Here is a 15,479-nt window from a genome sequence, read left to right as displayed (position 1 = left end):
ATGTGTCGTAATGATGGTTATTCATGTGCTCTGTAGCAAAAATTGCCTCTAAGCCTATGTCATCTGTGGAAGATTTTCAATTTTTTAATGTGGTCTGCATGGCTGTAAGGTTGTTATGAAAGCTTTTAAAATTCCAAATAGGTTTCAGACTTGCTTCTTTTTATTTTTTTCCCCCTTTAGCTTATAAAATGCAATTTCAAATATGCAATGATTCATATATATTGAATATATATTTGACATACATGAAACCACATTTTTAAACTAGAAAGTTTTGGACAGGTTTCTTAGAGACTGTTCTGAGGAAAGTACAGTATGTGTCTCTTTCCATATTCCCCTGTTCAGGTCCCACTTCACTCTTTTGAAAAGTAGGATTTGTATATTTAAAACTCAAATGGGACCTGATGAGAAAATTTGCCACTTCTGAACATTGCAGGGGTCAATTTTAATATCCTGTAGGCTAAGGTAATATAGGCAGAGTTACTTGGGGCTAAGAATTCTTGCCTTTGAATAGAATAATCTGAAATGACTATGTGGCAAGATATGCAAACCGGGACTTCCAGCTAAGAAGCCTAATATGGCTTTTCCAGGTACTCAGCTGTTAGTTCTTGCAAAAGTTTCTTCCTGCAAACTCAGCTCAAGTTTTTGGTTTTAGCAGCACTTCTATGCACTGTGAGGTCTCTGGTTCTGTTGATTTCTGGGACTCTCTGGGGGTGGAGGGAGGATGTTTTAAGACACGCGGTTTGGAGTTGAAGATGTAGGTTCTATGTATGTTTTGACAGGGACAGATTGTAAACAATGGTAAACAGGTGCTGTGCCATATTGCCAGTGCAGTAGGGAATACTGTTTGGATATAAATCTATTGGGATTTGAATGAAGTCTGTTTAAATATAGATACAATTGTAACTAAAAAGAGTGCAGCAGGTGGTTGGTGTCCTTCTTTCCTGAGTCTGGACTGAACTTGGGTGCACTCCTGTAATCAATCCCACTTGGTGTCAGGAGTTTGCCCTAGGTTACTCCAAGATCTTGTAAGGTGATCTGGATACTGCAGACAAGCTGGAACCTTGGCAATAAACACCTGTTGTATAAAACATGTGTCCTTGGTCTGTGGTACTGCTAAAAACATGTTCTAAGCAGGCTGATTCAAGCATTTAGTGTTCTCATAGACATTTAGCATAACTCTAATATCTACTTATTGCTGCCAAAACTGGCCTTTTAACAGTTCCTTAGCTTTCCTTGAAATCTGCAGTAGGATGTTGCCTGTGTGTAGGTATTCACATAATAACAGACTCTAAAATACAGTCAAAAATCAAATGTACATAATAGCCAGATCTGTCTGGAAATGCTGATTGTTCACTTCCTGGATTTACCTGTTGTTGAAGTATTGCCTGTACTCCTTGATTATCTGTGGATGCCATTTCTTTTCCTGACACAGTGCTAGCTCTGGTTTCATGATACAGAGCCTTTGGCATCAGTGACAGCTTAAATCCTATGCATGATATGCCCTCTGCTGTTCTGGCGCAATTTTTGGTGTCCATTTCCTGTGATCTAAGTCAGGCCCTGTTCCCTTTTTCATTCTTTCTTCCTCTCCTAAAGCTCTGTGTTGATTTACTGTTCTGGCTTGGAGTCCCACAAACAGAAGTACCAGAACAACTGAGCAGTAGCATGCTATAGCTGTGAGGGCAGAAAGAGGAGCTCAGGACGAGGAAGAGGCAGTGGGAATTTCTTAACTGATACGGGTCAAGTTTCTGAATCATGAAATCAACAGCTTTAGTGTAACTTTCTATAGATCTGTCCTTTCATTTATATTTGTTCCATAAACAGTGTATGGGCTGTGACTTGCTATCATTGTTTGTCTTTCAGTATTCTTTTTTTCTTGTTGTGCAAAAATGTAAAGTCACCAAGTAGTCAAATAGTGTTGGATGAGTATTAGTATATTTTTTAAAAGAAATTTTTTTAATTATATTGGCACTTGCTGGAGTTCTGTGTGAAACCCTCACCAAGCTACACCATTAACCAGTTTAATCAGTAGCAGAGGATGGAGCACAATGGTGTTGCTGCTGGAAAGTAGTTATATTTCAATTATTGAAGCATAAAATTCTCTTTATTGTAAATTCTATGCTGATTTTTAAAGGACAGCTATCTGCAGAATCATGTACAAGGCTTAACACCTGTGGTAGTGGAGAGAACAAGTAAGACAGGACAGTGATGGAAGTACTACGTTCACACATCTAGTTATCTACAGAAGCTATATACTTAGCTGTATGTAAGAGATGATTGTTGAATCTCCTAGAAATGGAAGTATATTGGCCTTGTTGCCTTTTTTTTCTCCTGAGAAAATGGCCTTAGTTGCAAAGCCTTCTACCCTCTTCTTTCCCACTTTACATAAATAGATGAAAAAAAAGGCAAGAAAATGTGAGATGATATCTTTTCTTCCTTCTCACTTCTTATACCTTCTTTTTTACAGAACATTAAAGAAAAACTGTAAGGCATACTGCTTGAGCTAATAAAAAATGGCTGATGCTTTTCCATCTCCACTAAAAGTGAAGGTTGGGATTGCGAATGAGTCGCCTAAAGTGGTTCAAGTTGCATACTTCTTATTTTTATTAGCTTTCTGAGGGCTAAATTTAGGACAGATATCAATTACATTCATATAACGGCAAAGCTCTTTTTTGTTGTTATTACTGTATTCTGTCATTAAATCAAATATTTCTGGAAGTATTTTGTCTGCTTACTTTTGTGTTATTACATAGTGCTTCCTGTAAGGGATACAAATGCTATTTCATGTTGATAATTATTTTTCAGAAACAGAAGGAATCCAATTGGAAATTTGTGGAGGAACTCCTTAAAAAATCCACTGATACTCAAGTAAGTGTATAAAGGAAAGAATAATGAACAAGGAAAGTGTCAGAGATGCTTTCAGGAAAAGACAGTGCATGAAACAAAGTCCAGCTAACAAGTGTATTTTTGGAGTTGTAGTGTTTTTATCACTGGTAAATGAACAACCTTGACATAGCTAAACTATGACAGTGTACAGTTCCCTCCTTGTTAGCAGTTCCACTTGCTTTAAAGTGCTTGTGCTTGATGCTAAATTGTCAGATAAAGAAAAAAGATAATTATCCTGGAAGGGTAGTATATGGCTTCTTAGACAAGATGTATTCAGAATAAGAACTGGATGCTTAGAAAATGTAAATCAGATACTGAATGTAAGGATATCAAGTTGAGGAGACATGATGAAGGAGATAGTCAGTTGCATTGAAAATTCAGCTATATCCTCATCACAGCGGGAAGGTGACTTGCCTTGCTGAGCAATTTGTCTTACAGGCTTGAATCAAACTCTTACTGATAAGGTTCTAGTTTCTGAGCACTCATTTCATACCTTATCATTTTTCTTTCTGCAGAACTGTTAATGCAATGCTTCATGGCCCAGAGGTCAGAATTGACCTCCTTTTAATATGCTTTTAAATATGCTGTTCATCAAGTTTTTAAAATAAGTTACATTGTAGCTCTGTAAATTTGCTCTGAAGTTGCATGGTACAAATTGCAAATGTTGTATTGGTAATGCCTTTAAAAATAATTTCTTTATTTGTGTATGTTTAAGACAAGAATAAACATGTTTATTTTTTCATTTGGTGTATGAAATGAAAAATCCTGCAAAGTTCTGTTGTTGAAAGCAGAAAGGGAATCAGTTCTTTCAGTTTTTTACATTATTATAACTGTCTTGCTCATGGAGTAGCAACAACTGTAGTTAAAGCTGGAATACAAAACAATACATGTTACAACTTTTTGACAAGAAAATATTTGTGGCTGTTGGGAGAGTTGAAATGATAGCATGATTTTTCAGATTGTTAATACTTTAAACATAAACTCTAATGCTTGGCTATGTAATTGTAGTCTTTCAGCTTAAAAGATTAAGTCTTTTTGAATGATTTTATAGTATATGACTGAAAATACAAACTATGCATATACATTAAAACTGCAAGTGATGACATTGCTTATTGGATGTTTATCATTCACTGAGAGAAAATGGAGAGATTTAGATAAGATACATAGAAACTGAGTAGCTTATTAACCACCTTCCTGTTTGCATCTTCTCTATGGCAGCAACCTGAGGCACACATTTGTAGTTAATGTTCTTTTCTTCAAAACAATCCCCTTTTCTTTCATTTATTATTTTGAATAAAGATTACTTTGAAGCAGAGCATACCTAAAATGTGCAGATTTTGATGCTTCTGTTAAAAAAAGTATTGAACTGTAGACAGTTTAGAAAAGCAGCTATTTGGCCAAGTTCAGACGACTTGCATATTGAGTCAGACATGCCACAGTAATATGAAGCAAATATGTGTTTTAATTTCCAAAGGCAACCACTGTTGGAATTAAAACAAACTCTCATTTGCCAAAGACGTGGTTGTAACTATTACCAACCATCTAAGGAGCCATCTAGTTTATTTCCTTTTTTTATTTGTTCATTATTTTTTCTTGCATTATGGAGTTAGCTGCCCGAGGGAAGTGCTCCTTGGGGAACATTAATTCCTATATGTGCATGCACAAGTGAATGGAGTACTTTGTTAAAACACACATCCTGTTCCTGCACAGCAGCCTTCTTGATAGTGGCTAGGAAAAAGAATTCTTTTGCCAGTAGACATGTCCATCTCCTCTGTTGATCTGTCAGCTTCAAGTGGCCACTCCTAGCTTTTATCTTATCCTTTTGAATCTCTTAAGTATTTTTCAGTCCAGAATATGTAGTAATGAGATATCAAGAAGTCAGTAGTGAAATGGAGCGTTGAAAAGTGGGAAAAAACTGGTAATAGTACTCTTTGAATAAACAGCAGGACAGAATTGATGATACTGCCTCTTAACACTTGGCATGACTTTGTTAGTTAATCCTATCTGAGCCATCCTTTTCAGCATATAGCCTGTTATCTACTAAAGATGCACAGCAATAGCTGTGCAAAATAAATTAAAAGAAATAATAGTGCTGAATTGCCCATTTGCTAGAGAGGGCAGGAGTTGGTAGTTAAGAACTTCATTGTTAGGTACATGGCAACTTAAAAATTAACCATATTTAGTACTATGTTCATCTGCCTCATAATCTTGTGCTTGTTGCTCCCTAATTTCCCTATATAGCTTGTAGACTACATGCTCAGAAGAATGGCAATTTACACTGAATGGGGCAGAAATGACGAAGAAATAAGTATGTGTAGTTTTGTGTGTTCAAAAGCATCTGAAAAAGGTGCAAAACATACATTTGTAAGATAAATTGATAATCTCCTATCAATGACTGTAAATGTCTCTTCATGTGAGCTTCAAATTCTGTGCTGTGAAAAGATGATTCAGTTGCAGCCACTGAGGGTAACAGAGCATCATGAAGCAGCAGAAGCTGGAGTTAGCTTTAACATCCTTAGGACAGCTAAGTGTTGGGATACAAAAATGCCTAACCAGTGTTAAATCTGCAGCATTGTGGTAGCTTCAGTAATACTGTTGTGTTAGTGGTCCACATGCAGGCAGTAGAAGAGCCTAAGGCATGGTAATATGCTGGATTTTGGGTGTGATGAGGACCTCTAGAAGATGGTGCTGCATGTCCAGGGGAAGGTGGTTGAGGGGCACCCCAATGCCCTGTTCCCAACAGGAACTCCTTTAGTCAGACTGCTGCTGAGCAAGGAAAAGATGTGAAGGTGCTGTTCATCCTATGGGATCAATAGTGATGGGAACCAAAAGCACCCTGTGAGAAGATAGGAGCAATCATGGATACCTGGGCAAGTGTAGTGGGCTTCTGCCTTGGATATATCCTTTCAGCTTCAAACAGTTGACCAACAGCTGAGTTCTTCAGCCACAAATTACTCTCTTTTTAAATTCCAGGCAGATAAGAGTTGAAAATTGCTCATGTGAAAAAACTCTCAGTTCAGTATCACAAAAAAGGGCATTTTTGAGGAAACTAGTTATATGAGGTGTTTCCTGCCTTTTCTGTAGTTTGGAATTCTCGTCCAAAAGAAGAAAAAAAGCTGGTTTACAATTCTTTTTGTACTACAAAATGAAAATTGTTGCAGTAGTAGTATTACCATAACTGTATCTGTCTACTAGGCAACATCAAACTGACTAGATTTATGGGTTGTCAGTATAAGAGGAATTTGTGTTTATGAAGTTTTATTGTGAGAATCAAAAGCTTTTTAGTTCGTGAGAACTAATAGCAGTCTGTCTTATTAGACTTCTCATTTTAGAAAATAAATGCTTTGTGGTGTTTCATTTCTGCCTCAGTTTTGTTATACTTTCACTGTATTTTTTGTTTAATTCTACCTTAGGAGAGATAGAGAAGTATTTCTTGGGTTTCTAGGAAAACCAATTTTGTTACTACAGTAGGAGGTCATAAGAGAAAAATGTTATGTTTAGATAGTACTATCATTTTGATAGTATCAGGTGTTCCTCCCTTCTGTGATAAATTAAAAGCTGACTACCTCAAGAGTTCTGATAGTATTTCCAGCAGTGCAAGAGACCATTTTAAGCAAAAGAGCAATGAGAGAATCCATTAATCCCAGGGATATTTGAAGTCTGGATATTCTTTTATATTAAATTTGAGATAAAGCCTTCAGTGCTATCTTGGTTTTGGAAACTGTTCTAAAACTATGGTTGGACAGATAAATAATGGTTCAAATTGAAGCTGCTCAACTGCTGTGTTTATTGTTGAATTATTTTAAGTGAATTGTTTGTTGAATTAGATCCTAAACATAACCCTAGATTCAAAATACAACTTCAAGACTAAGCATTCTCTTTCTGGGAATTTTTGAATGGTGTGTGTTTTGGGGTTTTTTTTCGCCTTTTTTTTCGCCTTTTTTTTTTTTTTTTTTTTTTTTTTTTTTTTTTTTTTTTTGCAACCTTGTAACTGGGTAGATACCTCTAGAGAAATAGGTATGTTCAGCTGCAGGTTTTTTTGTTTTACATCAAGACTCTTGCTTTTATTCATAAAAAAACAAGAGCAGCTGTTCTGTCCCTTGTTTTTTGTGCAAGATTGGGGCTTTTTGGAAAGTCTATTGAATTAATAGTTATGTCATATATTTTAAAAATACTTGAGTATCACCTTTCATTTGTAGGCATTTTTATTACATTTGAATTACTATTCTGGATATTTTTAATGAGTCTTTACTGGAAAGTTACTTTCCTGTTCCATTGGGTTTTGTATCTTGCACATAATGTCTTGAATTTATAATTTTCTATGACAACTGAAAATGTCTTTTCAATTTTCAAGCTGTTTTAGGAATGTACCACTTTAGAAGCCATATGCCCTACATTAATTGTTCATGAGAAGCAAAGGCAGACGTGGGTAGAAGTTCTTGTAGGTGATTGTGTAATTGTTTACAGTGTTGTGATAAAGTGTAGCAAGTCAAGTTTTCCGCATGAATGTATAGCCAGGTAGAGACAAGTTAAGGAGTTAGACTCATTTGTGTGGCATTGAAAACAGGAAAAAAACCACTCAAAGACGTAGTTAGTCGTAAGAAGTAGCACTGCGAGTAAATCATAGAATCATGTAATATTTGGAAAGGCCCTTAAAGGTCATCTACTTCCCACACCCCTGCCATGGGCTACAGGTGTTAGACTGACTGACACATGTAAAAGTCTACTCTTAAGACAACTGCACACAGGTTGGTCTATTAAACCACTTTTGCAGGCAATGGAGACAATAAAGCCCTTATGGGAATTATCACCCTAAAGTAGATGCCTAAAATAGGCTGGGTTCAACACATGATTTTAATTCAGAGCATGGAGCTCTTAATATCCTACCTACCATGAAAGTTCTCTTTTGTTGTTACTAAAATCAGGGTGAGAATAATTCCACTTTCATTATCCTACAGTTACTACCTGAATGCTTCACTGTGTTCAAATTGTTTGGTATTTCCTATTTTCTTTCCTATGAACGTTTTCAGAAGTCTTCCAGCCTAAATGATTCTGTGATTCTTGGATGAACCAGCATTGGCTGGTTTGCAGGATGCAATTGTCAGTTTTTATCTTCAGGTTCATTGCTTGTATTAGAAGATGCATTTACTCAACAGTATATAATTAAAAATATATTTTATATTAGGAATTACTTTGAATAGTCTGATAGTACTGGTTTTATGTATCCTACAATTAATGTCTTACTTCCTGTTCAAGACTGGTGTGTTGGAGGAACACTTACGAATGCATCTTCAGTGCTGTTTGACTTTGTGTAGTTTCTGGGATTTGAACCTATCTGTTGTCACCATACTCTGGGATTATTACAGCAAGAATCTGGTAAGTAGGTGGATATATAAAAATGCTGAATTGCATGTAGACAGTCTTTGATTTTTGCTGATTAATTCTGATTTTCCTGTAGCCCAGCTTGATTGCTATACTTGTGTAAAACTACCTAATCAATGACAGTATCCTTAAATTTGCTGTTTATGTAATGAAATAATATTTAAATTTATTATGGTCCATTACATTATGAAATTATTGAATATAATATATTTTAGTCCTATTTTTCATAAAGACTACTCAGTTTAAGATCTTGTAAAAATACTTTGCACACTGTTACAATGCATTTTTATTGTTTTAGCTGTGGTAGGAACTTATCCTTTTGTTCCTGTGAAGGAGTGCATCTTACTGCCTTTGTAATATTGGCATTTATTGTTATTATAATATTTTCTGTTTTCTTCGATTCTTTTAGAACAGCTGCTTTACCGTTCCTTGGCTTGGTCTGAAGGATCTGGCAAATATTAGTAAGACTTCTTTGTCAATGCTTGAGCTGGTGAAACGCTGCTGCTGTGAACAGCAGGTCCCTTCTCTGTACAACTCCAGCAACAGTTACTTCATTTTCCTCAGCATTTTGGCACGGATTATGAAAGAAGAAAACAATGGTGTGCATCCTTGGAAACAAATTAAAGGACGGTATGGATGCTATTTAGTTTTTCTCACTTTGTAACAAGTGTAGTGGGTTAGGGGCCCTTCCAGCCACATGCGAGGCAGAGGACACTCTGCTCATGACAAAGTAAAGGGGGTGAGGGATCCAGGGTGACTCATAATTTGAAGAAAGCAGTTGTTCCCTGAAGTTTCTGTTGCCAGCTGAGGCTGTAACTGGGTCCAAGAATCACCTTGGCATCCATAGATTGGGATGATTTACCTCATCCCACTGGCCAGGAATTTGGTAGACTGGCAACCAGTGCAGTGGTACAACTCAGTTGCCAGACAGATAATGTAATTAAAGCACAGAAATTGTGTTTGAGCTTTGTGCAAGCCATGTGTCGTTCAGGAACATGCAGACTGACACTTGCTAAACCTGCATTTTCATTTAAATATTTTCTTTTCAGTGGTTTTCAAAATTTCTCATAATATTTTTGTGAGGATTTTAATATTTCACTTAATCTTGGAACATACTAATTAAGCACAGTGAGTCATGATATTAAAAAACCATAAAATATATATGCTCTAAATGAAACCCGTGATGTTTTAGATGTGTACTAATCTGTAAGACTTTTCTTATAGTAATAAGATAGCAGTTGTAACGAGTCGTACAGACTTGTTAATTTTTTTTCTTTTTTTGTTAGAGAAAACAAGTAGTTCTGGTTTAGGCTTTTGAGTTTTTAAAAAAGATTTTGTTAAGTATTAATATAATTAATTAAAACTTTATTAAGCATTCGTAAGATCTTCATGTAGGCAAGTAGTAAACATTAAAAAATTCCCACGGTATACACACCTTACAAAGTTGTGGTGTTTTTCTTCCAGAAAAGAAGGGTTATCTTGGCTATCAGAAAAGAACCTAATGTACATAGACATTATGCCTAATGTCTATGTACGCTTCAGAAATTTTTATAGTCAATAATGATTTGCTTTATGCCACTGCAACTGCATAGAAACAAATATGTTGTTGGATTCTATATCAGTGTCTTGCTTTTTCTAAAAATTATAATTAGTCAACTCTGTTCTTAGTGAAAAAAATTACACTTACATTTTTGTGCTCTTAGAACTTATTACTTTCCTTAATTTAAGAGGGGGAGTAATAACATACAACTCACAGTGCATCAGTTTGTTGAACCAGTTTTCTTCATTTCTACCTTGAAAAAATCAATTACACAAGCAGCAAAATTTAACAGCCTACAGCTATGATTTTGGGATGAACTCTGTTTTCAGTAGCTAACCAAGCATTAATTGATGCATGAAAAACATAAATGCCTGTCAGTAGTAATTTACTACTAAACAACATTAATTGGATTTGCTCTAATTTTTGGTGGCTAGATTTGATAACCTCAACACCACTTCCAACTATTTTCCAGGTGACAAAATAGGCAAACAACACTTATGGATGTTTAACTACTGTAGATGGAACTTATTTTGAATTAAAGGTGAAGGATGTACCTGAAGTTTCAAACACAAAAATCAAAAAGTTATTCCATTTTCATCTTACTCCTCTGTTGTAGGAATGGTGATTTTAAAATAAAAGTCAACATCCAAGCAAAGGTCCCAGAAAAGATCTCTCTAAGCTCTTTCCTTTTTGGCAACCACTTTAAAGTTTCGAAGTTGCAGTGCTTTGTCACCATCAGCTGTGTATGACTTGAGCATTGTCCTGTTAGCAATGCAGATAGAGTTTCATAACAGCTTCCTACCTGGAGAGAGGTTTCTCTTCCAAATGCCTCAGTTTCTGTTTTCTTTCAAACCTGTCCATGCCATAGGTGAGCAGTACAAGTTGATAAAGACTTTGGCAAAGCACTGTGGAGAAAAGGAAAATTCCAGCAATCTCCTTTTACTGCAGTGATGGTTTGGTAGGTGAGACTTTGATCACTGCATCTGCAGCACTATAACATAATAGCAGAAACCAGTGGCTGATTTCCAGGTGGAAATGAAGAAGTTCCCAGGGAAGAAGTTGGTGTACAGAAATGGTTTGCTGCTGCAAAGAGATGCCACTTGACAGCTCCCTTTCCTAGGGGTCCCTCATGGCCTAAACTTGACTGATTTGAAGGCACATGTGGAGGACATCCATCACAGACAGAGTAGAGTCTGCTCATAACATTGTGCTCAGCTTGGTACTAGAGGTTAGATAACAGGGAAGGGTTAGGCTGCACCTCCAGTTGGAAACAGTGTGTGCTTCAAATCAAAAGCAGAAACTGAAAGAGCATGTTTGTTCCAGTTGCCATAAGAGTAACGAGAAACGAGTTTTTAAACGAGTGTTTAAAATTTAAGGGTTACTGGAAGTGGATAACCATAAACTAAAAGCATGAAAATATATTTTTAGTCACTCAAAAAGATAGAAAATGGCATACTTTTAGAAACTTTCTCTTTCCTGGTTTTTTTTTTTTTTTTTTTTTTGTTTGTTTGTTTGTTTGTTTTTGTAGAATTTATTCCAAGTTCCATCGAAAAAGAATGCAGGAGCTGACGGAAGTGGGGCTGCAGAACTTTTTTAGCCTGTTCCTCGTGCTGGCAGTTATTGTGGAGACAGAAGATATAGTGAGTCGGGTGTTGGATCTGCTGGATTTCCTGACTCCGTCCTCCATTACCACAGCTCGGAGAGCTCTTATCTGGAGAGGTCATTTTGCTTTCCTTTTAATTTATGTTGAGAAGAATATGGACATTAGTGCCCTGGCCGAGAAAATCGCAAATGCTTTCCGTGAGAAGGCAAAGGAGTTTTTAGTAACCAAAAATGACTACACACAGAGACAAAATCTCTGGACTCTGCTATCAACCTACATTGATGGTGTCCAGGAAGTGTTTGAAACCAGCTGCTACTTGAGCCTTTCTGAGGAAAAGTTGCTAAATGATGGCTTTACTATGCTGCTGCCTGCATGTCGAGGAGCTGAGCTGAGCATGGTCCTGAATTTTCTTCAGGTTGTTCTAGCCAGACTTCGGTAAGTTATTTAGTTAAATTGTGGATTTAAACTAACATTTTGTTTTTAGGGTTAAACTGTAGTTCCTATTAATTTTTTTACCAGAATTGAGTAAATGGAAAGAGAAATCTCTGAAGGGCTATGAATGATACGTTAAATTTCAATATCCACCAATACTTTAGTGCATATAGAATCTTTGAAATGTTTCCTTGCTATTTCAGGAGATTAGGTTTGACATCATGATGTTTTGTAATTAATCAGCGTGTCTTAGTAAGTCATCCAGTTGCTTCTATTTCAAACAATATCATCTTTTCTGTGGTACGGGAAATTTGGATATTATTGTCTGTATTAATTAACTGGGGGGGTGTTGTTCTTTTGTTTTTGTTTCTTCATTGAATATATTCATTTTGCCAACTTCTCATTCTCTTTTTTTTTTCTCTTTTACCAAGGTTGCATTCAAATACTACAGTTAGGGAGATTTAAATACTTGTCTGGGGTTCGATAGGAAAGAACGAAATCATATCTTACCACTTTCAAGCAGTTTTTGCTTTGATGTACTAGTTCATTTTTCAACAGCCACAGTGCCCTTCAATAAGCATATTTTTTTGCCTACTGATGCCTTTGAGAAGCAGTCCTCCAGTTTGAAGCCCAAACTGCTTTTTTTTTTCATAAGATATTAAGAGGTGTCTATTGATCTGCCATTACTTCAAATGTGCAAGACTGAAATATGTGTAAAGAGCTGTGGAAGAGTGCATAATAGGAATACTGAGGCCCATATGCAAGATCTCTCTTTAACTAGGTTCTTTGTTATTGTCTAGTAGTTTGACTGCAGCTGTCAATAGCTTATAGATCCAAAGACAACTGTTTTTCAGGCAGTCTTTTGAAAAAAGATGAAGCACAAAACTAAGTTTAGTTGATTTATTATTTATTATTTCAGTGCAACTGAATGTATTTCCTGGAATAAATTGGAGACTTCAAAAATACTTTGACATTTTCTCTATTAGCTAATACACAGCATTTGTTGTGTTGTTTTTAAAGATGAAATAGGGAGAAATTTTAGACTGGTGAAAAAATTGCCTATTTTATAACTTGGTATTATTTTTAAGCTTTCCAGGACTGGGGCTTATGTGGCCCTCTTGTAACACAGAGAAGAGGGCATGGAAGTTCAATCTAGACTTCTCAGGTCATCACAGACAAGGTACAGGACAGTATTAGTAGCTTTTTTTACAAAAAGTAATTATTCTGAAATATGTGAATTACCAATATGCTCAAATAGTAAGTGGTAGGAGATAGATTTTTAGCCTTGCTTTTAACAGTTATTTCGGTTTCTGTCTTTATACATTTGGTTACTGTTACCACCCAGTTTATCCTATCTTCAGAGGAACCAAATTCCTCAACACTTATGAAACACTTTGATCTTTGAGTTGTATGGAACAGGAAAATGTTAGTGATTCTCCTGCTTTGACAGACTTACTGAAAACAGTCAGTCCTCTGTTGCTATGCAAATAAAACAACACTAAAACATTTTTTTTTTGGTTCAGAAGATATGGATGACTTTGTGCTAATCAGATGCTAGAATGTTACTGAATTGACCAGACATTATGCCGGGTCTGTTGTCGAACTCAGAAAAGGATGAAATGCTTGTTTTTAAAATCCAGGCTGATATAAGATAGTAGGCCTTTCATAAATATAATTTTTCTGTACACTGCACTCTTAATAATTTTATAACTGTATGACAGGGAATTTACAGGTAGGAAGGAAGTGAGATCACTGATTAAAGAGACAAGCAGCTCCCTCTAGGCTGTTAGGAAATAATAACTTCATATGTTACTTTCTGTTAACCCCAGATGATGGCTCACAGGAGCATTCTTTATTGCTGATTAAGTAGCATTATGAAAATACTGACTTGGTTGTGTTAACTAAGTGCCTCAATATTTAAAGCTTAAAATGTCAAATAGTTTTAGCAGTCCCCTTTAACATATCTTGTTGGATTGCTGGAATCTCATTCCAGGTTTCCCAGTTGTTTTTATTTGAGGATATTGTAAAAATTCTAGTCTTTCATTGTCAGAGTGAGGTGTAGCCAAAAGCTCTTCTTTAATTATAGCTATTCATGCTGCTGTGGTTAAGGGTCTGTCAGCATTTCCATTATAAACCTTTATTTTCAAGGGTTTGTAACATAGCAGTGAAATCTTGCTCTGGGCTAAAACTTGGCATACAAGGATTTGAAAGTGCACTTGTTCTCTTTCTTTGTTTTTTTCTTAAAAAGCATCTGAAAAGAGACCCCCACCTTCACTATTTTTACACCACAATGTTTTAAAATAACCCTTTCCAGCTTTTTCTTGTCTTCTAGAAAAGTATTGGTAGCTTTTGATTGTTATATTTAGCTATGGTTAGACTATTTTAAATAAGATTTCTTAAACCAATTTTTTTATTGATTGTTACCATTTTGATTATTTTGGGATCCATGTATTTAAATAGAACTATGTCTTGGCAGGAGAATTCATTTTTATCAGTTTTTGATACATGGTGAGTGGGTAATTGGAATCAAATGCTACTTGCTGGCACTTGCAAGTATTTGATCTTCATAGTAAGATTCACTGTGAAGTGTAAGATTGTGTTTTAATACAGTCTCCTTTTAAGAAGCATGTAAAAAAACCAGTAAATAATCAAGAAACTCCCCTAAATCAAATTGTGAAGTGCTTCCTTCCTATGTTTGCTTATTCTGCTTCTAGCTCAGACATAAGTTTTTTCCTTTTTTTCCCCCTGTTTTTAAACAATGGTTTAAAATTCTTATTGTTTTGGGTTTTTTTTTTTGTTTTTTTTTTACTGAAAGGTAAATGCGGGATGTTTGCCCATGTGTGCTTTCATTTGTTTCAAATCTCTAGCACTATCTGTCATCTAAGTGCCTTGTGGCACGAAAAGAAGCCCTAGGTTAATAAAAATACAGGCATTAAATAGATTTGACAGAACTTGCTGCAGAAGTGGATACAAGGCTCAGAGAAATTGGCTGTAGGAGCTGGCACTGCAATATGTTATACTTAAAAGAAGTGTTTGAAACATGGTAAAATGTCTTGTATTGTAATGGGGTATTGCTTTGACATGAGCTTTCTCTTATTATTGTCATCCTGGCATTTGGGTTTTGTTGAGTGTTAGCACAGAGTTACAGGACTATAAAATGTGAGTAGATACCCTGCCATGCTCCAAAGATCTTTGCGTGGTTTCATGGAAACTTGGTACTGCTTCCTGTAGGAGAAATGAGAAGTACCACTAACCTAACACCATAATAAGTGGTAATTTTACTTTGAAAACTGTTTTTATGCATTGGTGCCCATTTATACTTTTTTGCTAATTTTTTAAAATTTCAATGTGTAAATTTTATAAGCTCTTACAGCAATATTGATGAAGTAAACTGTCTCCAGTAGAAAGTTACATTAATAAATGGGCCATGGGTAACAGGAGAACTGAATGTTTCTATCTGTTTGAGTGTGTTTAGCCTTGAGGTTGTGAGAGAAACCACAATAGGAATGGATTATCCAGTATATCTTTGCTATGGAAATGTACAGTCATTTGTAATTTTTTTTGAGTTATACTTGCCATCAAAACAGCCTGTGGGAAGCTTTTTCGAGACCAACAGAAGCATCTCTCCCCCTCTCTGTC

The 15,479-nt window shown here is 35.8% G+C and overlaps 1 protein-coding gene across 4 annotated transcripts in view; it reads left to right on the top strand.

Moving 5' to 3' along the window:
- The window catches only part of MMS22L (MMS22 like, DNA repair protein), a 90,097-nt gene that overhangs the window by 21,103 nt on the left and 53,515 nt on the right, over positions 1-15,479 (top strand). For 3 of the 4 annotated variants that reach the window (XM_064412747.1, XM_064412749.1, XM_064412750.1), the window contains exons 11-14: positions 2,803-2,865; positions 8,140-8,259; positions 8,675-8,895; positions 11,334-11,843. In XM_064412747.1, the coding sequence (XP_064268817.1) occupies positions 2,803-2,865; positions 8,140-8,259; positions 8,675-8,895; positions 11,334-11,843 (914 nt within the window). The remainder of the gene's footprint in view (positions 1-2,802; positions 2,866-8,139; positions 8,260-8,674; positions 8,896-11,333; positions 11,844-15,479) is intronic. The other variant, XM_064412748.1, reaches the window with a different exon arrangement.

The sequence above is a fragment of the Passer domesticus genome, chromosome 3 (assembly GCF_036417665.1).
Source record: "Passer domesticus isolate bPasDom1 chromosome 3, bPasDom1.hap1, whole genome shotgun sequence".
NCBI classification, from domain to species: Eukaryota; Metazoa; Chordata; class Aves; order Passeriformes; family Passeridae; genus Passer; species Passer domesticus.
The sequence above is the reverse complement of the archived record's forward strand: the minus strand, read 5'-3'. Positions and strand labels throughout refer to the sequence as shown.